Consider the following 11542-nt stretch of genomic DNA (forward strand, 5'->3'; position numbering starts at 1 on the left):
TTCTTGCAGCAAACAAATCCTTTTCAACCTCCAACTCTTCCAAGTCCAGTGGTAGCCGTAAACAGCAGCAGAATACCAAAAGCAGTGGCAGCAGTGGGGCGATGTCCGGAGGCGGCGTGCACACCAACCAACACCAAACCACGTCCGTTCAACCCATCCCATTCCAGGTACCCTTACAACACATCATGGCAAACCTGATCGATGCTCAAGGGAAATCATTAAGTGCCATCATCCCTGCCAATCATCAACTCTTTTCCGGGATACAGCTTCAGCAGAGTGGGAGCGGGGCACCCGCTGCCACTCCAGGCGCACCTGTCATGCAGAGCGCGGTGGCGACGGTGACGCCGGGCGACCACCAGAACAAGGCGTCGTCGCCACCCACAGCCGCGGCAGCGTCCCTCCTCGCTCAGCAGCCAATAGCCTTATCCCTGCCGCAACAGACATCACATCATCACCATCAGGCAGGCAATCAATCCATCAGGATACAAGGTACAGGACTTGCGACCGTTGGATCGGTCGGTGACCACACACCTCAGGCGGTGTTGAGTCCGGGTGGAACAGGAGATCCAAGGCAAGAACTGAAGCTCCATCATTAGCACAGTGCCATGGCAGAAGGAGTAGCAATCATTGACCGTACACTGTTGATTCCCGTCTAAGGTTAAGGATGTTGTAATCTTAACTTTTTTTTCCCAATATATGTCCAACGCGATTCAATGCTTCTGAAATAAGTCATATGGACAAACAATCCTAATCCTGTGTGGAAACAAGTTACCTTTGTTACTAATTCTGTCAAATGTAGATATTCAGTAGATAATAATCATAAAATCCATATAGATAAAACAAAATGAACAGATTAATGCGGTTCACACTGTGATTTCATTTGAAATTCTAAAAGATACATTGAAAAACTGTGCTCGTAAGATATCTGAAAACAAATTTTTATCTGCCATTTAAAAACTTGATTATGTGCCCTGAATGCAAGCTTTTGTTATTTGTTACAAAGTTTGAATTTGTTTCATGCCGTTGTTATGCATTTCCATCCATGTTCTTTGAGGTCGTGAATACCAAACATAATCCATTTATTGACAAAAGAACAGGCACCTTCATTCTGCTTTTGATTAATTTGAAATATCATATTGTGGGTAAGCAAATGTTCTGCATTCCAGTTCAACAATAATTGAATGCAGTAGTGACTCCTATCAAATTTGATTTTGGATCTATTAATATTATGCCAGTATTTCATTTTAAACCAAGAGGTTGTTTTACTTGTGAGACATGGTTCACTGATTGAAGGGACTTTCCAATTAACACAATATAGAACATGAATAATTGCATTGAGCTAATTCTTTTGAAAAACCTAATTATTTTGTCCTGACAGATTAATTTCAAGTTAATAACTTACAACCTAACTTCAAATAATGATTCTACTTTTGTCTCAGATCGGTGATGCAATCGCTGCACTGTTAAATGTGCGTGCATGGCCACCAAGCTAGCACTGAAATGAACTTAAAAAAAAAAAATTCAATTATTTTATCAGCGATTGAAATAGATCCCTGCACACAGACAGAGCAAAGAAATCCATGATTTTGTAGTAAGATGTGAGAGATTCATCAGTTGGGGATTTAAAAAAATATTTCACTGTTTTCAATAACTCAGTGTTGTTATCATGCCATATTGCGCTAATGGCTTGATTATTTTATCAGTGCACCAAGTTTCCAAGAGAATTACTGTATGGTCCTATGAATTGCGGTCATGCTACTTGTATATATAAATATACATTAAGATCACTTTGTTCCTGCCAAAGTGGATTGGAGTTGATCAGTTGATCAGGATAGGAATGTTGGTGTGTGTGAGAGAGAGAACAATTGTGTATTATCAGATGGGCTTTCAGTCTAAACCCCTTATAAATGGCATTAGTTATTAATATTGATATTAATTTCATTTCTGATGGAAGATTTAGTACATAACATTTTGACTGGTGGTAATAATCATTTGGATGCATCATAGTTCCAATGAACAGAGTCATTGGCCCTAGTTCTCAAGAGGTGTAAACTGGAGTAGGCCTAAACCGGGAGGCCGTTTCATAAAGCTGTTCGTAAGTTAAGAGCGACTTTAAGAACGACTGGTGATCCTTTCTTCGCGCGCCCAACCATATCGCCAATGAATTTAACATATACCACAAGAAAGGATCACCAGTCATTCTTAAAGTCGCTCTTAACTTACGAACAGCTTTATGAAACACCCCCCTGGGTGTCTACACCCTCTTGGAGCCCTTGTGGATCAAGCCTTTCTTTGTGTTTTACTTGGAAAGAGTAACAACATGGTCTATGGATTTCAGAAGTGTGCTTCCAAACGAGTGTAGAATGAAATTCAACTAATGAACAGTAATTTGACAGAATTTGACAGCACTGACTCGATAAAATATTCGTATTTTCATTGGGTCTTTATGATTGTGGTTTTACGGATTATTAGAAGTGGTTTTAGCCATTAGCCGTTTTCTTCATATTCCAATACAACTTTCACCCATTTAAAGTTATTATGATAGAATAATACAGTTAAATCAGTAAATTATTGAAATCTCATTAATATCGGTGCCTGGGAGGAAAATGCAATTATTAACACATCATAAAGAGAAGTGGTTGGAGCTTTTCGCCTTTTGTTTTTTCGAATTACTTACCAAGTGCAATTTTTTTGTCAGATCTCTGTAAATTGACAAGAAAAATATCGATCATCGTGAGGATTGACAGGAAGGTGAAAAGCGTTGGATGTTCTCGTTTTGTGTCATGCTGAGAAGATGCGATTTTATGTGTCTCTTCGCACCATCGATTATGACTTGTGCTATGTGATATGTGCTGTAGAAAGGGTTTAAAACAGAGACTTTATTCGGCTATCAAGTGAACTTATTGGCTATATCATGCCATGGTGATTATACATGTAAGCAATCTATTTAACAGATAATCAGGTTGAAATAGAAGCTGATTAATGATATATTTTGCTTTAGAGTATAGCAAAGTTGTAGAGTGGTAGGAATGCTTTCGAAACAATGGTTGTATGTTGTGCTCATGCTACAACGCTCTCCCTATAAAATACATAATGTATGGATTATGGTACAAGTTGCTGCCATGCTATGCTACAACAAATCCTTGTTGCTTACGACCCTCCTGCCATTCTTTTACTTTTATTTTCATTACCAAATTAATTTATTCTGCCTTATTTATTCAGCTTTTTGTATTATTCTACTTAAATGTTAGTATATTGAATAACAATGAAATGTATATGTAGCTCTTGTGTTGTTTTTTCACAGCATTCAGTAGAAAATCACACGTTCTTTGTTTTTGAGACATACTGTAACCACCTTGCTATTTAATAACAAATTCTAAACTAGTTATGGATAGGACGATTCACAGTTAAATCTTACATGTTGTTTTAGAGAGGCATGTATACCCCTCTTCATACAAGTCAAGATATATATGCACTTTTTCTCTGCAAAATTGATATATTCCTTTTAGGTTCCCCTCCCTTTTTAAAAAAGGTTATTTAAGTCCTTGTCACTCCATGTGATTTACAGGACCATCATTTCATCATGAACTCAAATAGTTTATTCATTTTAAGTGTCTTGTCCCCCCCCCCCCCCCCCATGGTTCACAGTCAAATGTCATCAAAGTAAATCTATGAATAAGGATTCATATAATCAACATATTTAAGCAAATCCCCCCCCCCCCATCTTATCTCACCATTTTCTTTGTCTGTGTCCATGAAAGGTAGGATTCACACAGCACTTATATCACCAAATATACAAATACACCATCACACCCTTCAGATGTATCAAGTTTGTGTGCATGCAATGTACACCTGGCCTGGGCTTTATTTCATAAGCCTAGCAACAATACAATAATCAGTGCAATCAATCATAGAATGCAGCTTTAGGATCAATAATTGAGCTATATTAACAATAAGAAATAATAATAATTCAATATTTATGTAGCGCCTATCAAAATTTCTCTAAGCGCTTTACATCACAAAACCTAACTACTAAATGTGGCCCTGACGTAAACGTAACCCTCCACACTTCTTAGCCTTGTTTATTTATTTTCTGATGAGTAGCAGTCAGGATGCAGTAGATGTCTTTAACTTGCCAAGCCATAAGAGTATCTCTTTTCTTTTTTTTTCTCTCTTTTTTTATCCATTTTATTCTATTGTGCCAAACTGGTAAGTTACTTTTAGTTTGACCCCCCCCCTTCCTCATCTCACATCTCCCTACCATTTTGTTAGTAATATCTTCCATTGGAATAAGGTTAATTGTAGAAATGCAGCTGTCACAGAAAAAAGGGACCATATTACTTTCGGTTTACATTTTCTCATTTAGAAATTCATTTTTGAGCGGTGTATAAGTCTTTTCTTTTGGGATTTTCAAATCCAGGTAATTAAATGTTTTTGGCACCTACATGTTTAGAAAGTCCATGCACCATCTTTTCTACCTATAAAAATACCTCACTATTCATATTCATTTTATCTTTATATAAATTAAAATGATTATTTTTTAATCGGGTCTAGTAGTGTGAACTTAGAGTTAACTCTTAGAATTAACAAGCTTTCATCAGATGACTTTCAGTGGTTCCATTTCAATGCAGATATGATAGCAACTGCTTCTTTTTTTTAGATTAAATGCAGTATCTGGTTTATAAAGTATCCTATTTTAAAACTGATAATCCATTAGTGTATGATGTGAATTTGTTATAAGCCCATAGCTCTTATTCTTGCTCTAAGTGAATACTAATGAATGAAGTCTACATTTGACCGAGGTTAAGATTAAATATAAAATTGATAATTGATAATAAGATCTATTGTATTTTGAAGCATATTAAATGCAATTTATCTTCTTTGATGAATCATCCTTACAAGATCCAAACAGCATTGAAAATGTTATTGAACAGACCAGAAATTTGATCAAGTCAACATTGTATGTGATTAGTTTATGTTAATGGTTCACATCAAATGCCGTGTGTTTTAATAGCAAATATAAAAGCTGAATCTTTGATCATCTTTTCATTAAAAGGTATAAGTGTATGGTTATTGGCCCTCATGGCGGGACATAACAAAATATAAATGGGTTTTCATTAATTTTTCTCAAGAATTACATACTGACATCTGAATATGATTTTCTTTTTTTTAATCATAAATAGCACAAAAGAAGAAATATGCCAAGATAATGACATTCCAGTGCTAATACTTCAGCAGGGCTGTAAGCAAAATATATCAGGTTATTTTCCTTGGCTGGTCGCTAATGAAATTTAATAAAAAATTGCATGAAGTAAAGTACTATGTAACCGTGATTAAGCGATATATTGAGGAATTTTGCATGCTTGATATGAATTCAGCTCCAAATATTCTCATCGTCTGTTGTAAAGCAAATATGCTATTAGAATGTACAGAAGGAAGTAAGATTTCCTTTAGATTTGATAGATATGATGATAAAGTGGTGATGTTATGCTGTCTGTCGTTGCAAGGATTATGCCGGAAAGAAAAAAAACGAGAATGTGTATGGAATTGGTTTTATATTGTTCTGATGAAAAGAACAAACCATTTGGAATTATCTCAGGAAATTCAAACAGGTTTTTCACAATTTTTGCATGGTTTGATGACATGGTGATTACCTGTAGGCTGCTACACTACACACATGATAAAGTGTTTTGATGCAATATTGTATAGGTACCTTGGGTGAATCTTGGAATATTTTCTTCTCCTTTCTGTCTCTTTGATTTTCTCTTTGTATTTCTCTGTGTGCATAATATATTTTGTAGTTTGTTGTTCCGTCTGTATCTCCTCTCTCGTTTCTGCCCCTTTTCTCTCTTTCTCCTCTTTATCTTACTTTTCCCTCGACCTCTCACTTTCATCCCTCTTTCCTGTCTTGTAATATTCCGGTCTGCCTCTCCTCTCATTTTTCTGCCCACTTTCACCCCCCCCCCTGATAAAATTTCTCTTTACCACTCTACTCACTCTTCTCCCACTATAACTCCTTTCTACCCCTTATAATACCCAGAGCTGCCAACCATTAATTATTTCCTGTAATTACTGTTTTGTAACCAAAATTAGAGCATTACGTTTTTCTTCAGAAAATATTTACTATCAAAAAATATTCTTTAAAAAAAATGGTATCATATTGAGAAAATTTGATTTATATCACAGACTTACAGAAGTTTAGGTAATTTGGTGAATGTTATTTCAGGTAACTAGGTCAAAGGTCATTTGTGGGTTGATATTCTAAAATACAGTTTCTCATTCCCAGAGGTTGGCAGGTCTGGTTTTAATGGTCACGTTGAGAATTTCCTCTTTTTGTTGCATTTTTTTCTTTTACAATTATAAATATTTTTCTATCTCTTTTTTAAGGGGGGGGTGGGAGGTGGATTGAACAAGGATGGCAGCTCGGCATACCCCCTATCTTTCCCTCTCCCCTCTTCATGTCCCCTCCTCCTTCCCCCCTCTCTCCTCTCCTCTCCCTCTTTCTATCCCCTCTCTCTCTCTTTCTATCCCTCCACCCCTCTCTCCTAAATCTACTTAAACACCCATGATTGAGATTTTTTTTTTCAATTTGTATCATCATCCTTCTCTTGTAATGTATATTATAATTTGACAGCTTATGATTTTTACTCACCATTCTAGCTTTCATGTACTGTGATAGATGGCAACTTTTTACTAGTAATTTGCTCCAGTCATATGTCTTTCCAGAAGTAGCAGAATAAAGGAAGGGTGATAGATGAAGTAAAGGGGGTGCATATTGTAAGAGCGCTGTTTGTATATCATAATTTTTCACTTTGATCGGAATATGGTATGTGTATAGAAAGCTTTTTGAAACATTTCTCAATTATTGTGCTGTACACGAAATGTTTTATCCACATTTCCAGATCATTCCCGCCCTACTAATTGGTTAATCTGAATTCCTTCCCTTCCATTTCCCTATACCCGCTACTACATGTTTATCGTCACACTTGTAGGGCATGTAGGACCACTGCTCGTAGCAGCATGCATAAGGGCGTTTCTGCACTGATGGGGTGCATGAAAATGATTTGCTAAGGGCATTCTTGCACCAACATGACAATATATGCTCTGTTTTAATAAAATGAATGACCTCTGACATTCTTAAATCATATTTTTATATAAATGGAATATGTCGCAAGTCACATTCAAAGATGCTAGCTCTCTCTCCCTCTCTATAAAGTTGTCACATCCATTTATGGTGATGTGCAATATATGGGATATCCTCAACAAATACTGCAATTTTTGCGATTTTATTTTTCGCTCACTTCACGACTCTCAACATCACTGAACTTTCCACTTTTGTATAACATCATTGCTACACTTGAAGATAAATCTAGCCAAACTGTAAATATAATAATAACTCCTAATTCTCAATAACTGACAAATGGTCAGAGAATAATAATGATAATGATGAAAATCATAATAACAATAATTGAAAATAATAATCTATTCAATAATGATAATGATATTAATGAAAATAAACGTGCGCAACATAATGCTTAAAACAAATTTATAAAGAATACATCCTACCTTAATGGGTATCCAATTACTAAACCTGGGTGGAGAATGACAAATGGAGATAAACGCTTTGTGAAAGAATGCAACTGCTGCAAGGGGATTAAAAAATTCTAAATTTCTGCTGAATTTCATTTATATTGGGTCACAAAATGTTAAACTACATACTCAAGTTTTCACCTATATCTAGGTTTAGCAGGTCTTACAGAATATTTTCATTAAAATGTCTGAGATGTAATGATTAAAGGGAAATCAGGTCCAAGAATGTTTTCTTTAAAAAAAATGAAAAAAATACCATTGATGTCAGACCATGGAGAGAAGAACAGATTTGATTAAATCCAAGAGAAAATTGATACAAGCTGAAAATGAAATAAGGGAAATGGAATGCTGACCAGGAAATGGATTAGATTCATGGGATTACCCATTTTCTGTCAAACGTTCGAAAATAGGTTCCATGACATTTGCTCCGGCGACAATTGCTCCACTTTAAATTTCACACACTGACTGAATTACCAACTTCAACCCTGGATTTAACACTATACCCTATCCTAAACCTAACCCTAAACCCAATATGAAATTGTCGCAGGAGCAAAAGTCGTGTCACCCGAAAATATGGTATGCAATACATGAACTGTGAAAAATCAGATCAGAAATCCGGTTTTACATAGAATATGTGAGGGGTGCTTGTTGTCTTGTTTTGTTCTTTTCTTTGGTTAACAGTGCCAAGATTTTCTCATTACAACTAATTTTAATAGTTGCATCAACCAAAGAATGCTTAATATTGTAATAATAATGTGGGTTTTTCGTTTTTATTTGTTATTTGTATCGTTCTGGTTTCATTGAATTATATTGGGGGAATGGGATTCTGACCCTTTCCCCCTTTATCTTTTTTTTTTGGGGGGGGGGGGGTTGTTGAGATAATGGTGTCTTTAAGGTATCATCCCCCTATATGGAAAACATGGAGGTATTTGAATGGAAAGTCAACTTCATTATATTTTCAAAACTAAAACAAAGAAACTGTATTAGCCTTTACGTGGACTCTATAGTAATATATTTATTCTATGGCAATCATGCACTGTGATTTTCAATGTAAAAATTAGGATTTCATGAAAGTAATCATGTTCTGAATGTAGATTTCCCTCTATTATCATCAAATGATCAAATGAAAAATTATACAAATTCTAACAAAAAAGTATAGCTTTGTCAACTTTTTTCAGGGGGGGTGGGGTTAAGATTTCAGATGGAACCCATTATTGCCTACTAATAGTTTGTTGACCTGTTGAATATCTAATTTAGTGTGTGTATACACAAGTGCCAATGCGTGAATGTTCATTCTCGGTATTCTGGTCTTCGATTAATTGGCTATCAAACTTATTAGAATTTTTGCTGAAAGAATGTTATCTCTACTAAACTATCCATGTTTTGTCAATGTACAGCAATTATGTATGTGGAATGCAGTCCATTATCTACTTCTTGAATAGTATGAATAGACCAAGAATTTGAATGAAAATTGAGAAAATAATAATTCTACTGAAAAAATTGAAATTATTTTGAGTAGTAACAAAATTTTGTTGATTCAATTTATATAAAGTAGAAATAGTGATTTTATATTAATGTTGCTGAGAAAGAACAATTCATTTTTTTCTTGAAATGTACAGAGTGTATAGTATGATTTTATTAAATCAGAGGAACATAGCCAAGAAATACTATTTTAACATGTATTCCTCCAAAAGTGTATGTATATACTTTATACATTCTATTTTGCCATGCAATTGTATATTGTTTCTTTTGTTAAGAAAAGACAGAAAATGTTATATAAAAAAAAATGGTACAGAAAAAAAAGAGAATATGAATTCAGGAAAAATGGGGTATAGTCTTGAGTTCATAAATCTTGATTTCATTTGTTTTCGTTGGTACCTTATCAGCTGCAATTATTGTAAATACATCATATCTTATATGTACCACCTTATTTCATGAAAAAGCAAGAAAGTAATAAAGGTGATGAGTGATTGTGAGAAAATGAAAGGAGAATACCTGAATAAATTATGGTATCGAGAATATTTTGAATATTGTCGTCCGTTCTGAGATATATGCAGGATTTTGTTGTTGATATAACTCTACGGAGTGGTTAGACAAATCTCACTCTGATATATGCACAGGCATGACATAGAGTCTAATCTTCTCTTTCCTCACACAAGGCAGACAGACCGATCATGCAATATGTCTGTCTCGGACATGGTGTCCTGTTTTGACAGACATCTTCTTTCTATCATTGATTCAGAATAATGGAGTATTTAAATGTGGTGATTCAATGGGAAATATATATAGAGTAGTCATTTGATCAGCCACTCAGACTATTGCTAAATATTATTATTATTGTTTTGTATCTACCTGTATGTATAAAGTATAGGCTTATTCAGTAATAGAACTTGCCTAATAAATTCCAATGAAGTGAGACGATAAAGAAAATTATATCTGCCTGATTTTGTCTTTATATTCTTTCACTATTTTTTGTCTATATTTTTTCTATCATAAGATCATAAATCTTTTTCATTTTTTTTTGCCATTCATAAAAGGATGTAGCACACATTAACATTCACTATTAAGTAATGCTGTAGTACATTTAAAATCCAAATGATAGGCTTAGCTTCTTTTTGCATGCTACAGAAGTGTTACAGTTTGTGTCATCACCAGCACGATTCTTGATCGCTATCAACATGCAATAACCAAAAGTTCCCATAGATAGCTTATGCCCCTTTACTTGTGACCCAGTACCTTTTGGCAGCTTGAGAGTGAGAATAGGATACAGCATGAGGGATAACACAAGCGTGTATAGCAGGTTTCATGATGGTCCCTCCTTGAAATGTAAAGCAGTGCGAGAACAGATGTGAGAAGACTAGCAGTACCTATATAGTAGGAGTAGACTGGTGATCCTTTCTTGAGCTCTATTAATCTTTATGTGTAGCTGACAGGGCACCCAAGAACATGCACCATTCGTGCGTAGAGTCATTCGTAGCTTACTAACAGCTTTATGAAACACTACCCAGGAGTTGTTACATCACACATCACTGAACAAAAAGTAGAATTTCTAGTTCAGCGCACAAAGTGAATGGCAAATTCATTCCCTGCGTTTCATCCAAGAACTTTTGGTTATGGTCTTTTAATGGATAATTTTTTATTTCATGAAGCACCTTGTCTGTGATTTACACTTACAGATTCATTCTGAGTTGATTTCAGTAGCCTGTAACACATTTTCAGTGTTAATAACTATTTTTGTTTCATGAAATGCTCCTGCAGGCAATCAGAATGAAGACAGTAAGTTTAAGAAGAGAAGCTGAGAATAAAGAGAAAGGAGAGAGAGAGGGGAGGGGTATAGAGAAGTAAAGGGAAAGAGAGTTCAGATTCAGATTTATTTCGAACAGAAATGACATGAATATTGATACAAATCATTTTCATACATTTATAACAAATATTTACGATACAAACCATTGTCATTTTAGTCATATTAAAAAACATCAATGATAATTAAATTATAAAGATATATACAAAATACGGTGCATTTCATAGACAAATTATGATATATGATTTAAATAGAAAAAAGGTATCTTAACTTTGGATTCTGTTCATCTGGAGGAGTAATAAGTCTTGTGTAGGTAATACTGTGAAAAAAGGAGGATAATGTTTCAAGTAAAATGACAACTCGTTTCAATGTTATTCTATATCTTGTATTTGAGTACATTACTATATTGATAGCTACGTCTTGCATCAATGCTTGAATTATTTATGCCTATACATAAAACATGATGCGCTGCAATACACATTGTGCACAGGGCCCTCTTCCTTTGTATGTATATATATATATATATATATATCAAGTATAAACAGGAATGCAAACAGAAACAAATGAGATATAATCCCCAAGTAATGAAGCTATATATAGGCCTTAATGTAATAGTGTTCTTGCCCCTTAATATCTAACTAACTAAATTGA

The 11542-nt window shown here is 34.8% G+C and overlaps 1 protein-coding gene across 3 annotated transcripts in view; it reads left to right on the top strand.

The window, feature by feature from the left end:
• Positions 1–3637, top strand: part of LOC121411427 (ataxin-7-like protein 1) — a 45146-nt gene extending 41509 nt beyond the window's left edge. For all 3 annotated transcript variants that reach the window (XM_041604158.1, XM_041604159.1, XM_041604160.1), the window contains one exon: positions 10–3637. In XM_041604158.1, the coding sequence (XP_041460092.1) occupies positions 10–596 (587 nt within the window). In that variant the 3' untranslated portion in view covers positions 597–3637. The remainder of the gene's footprint in view (positions 1–9) is intronic.
• Positions 3638–11542: the final 7905 nt, after the last annotated feature.

Source organism: Lytechinus variegatus, chromosome 3, assembly GCF_018143015.1.
Source record: "Lytechinus variegatus isolate NC3 chromosome 3, Lvar_3.0, whole genome shotgun sequence".
Lineage (NCBI taxonomy): Eukaryota > Metazoa > Echinodermata > Echinoidea > Temnopleuroida > Toxopneustidae > Lytechinus > Lytechinus variegatus.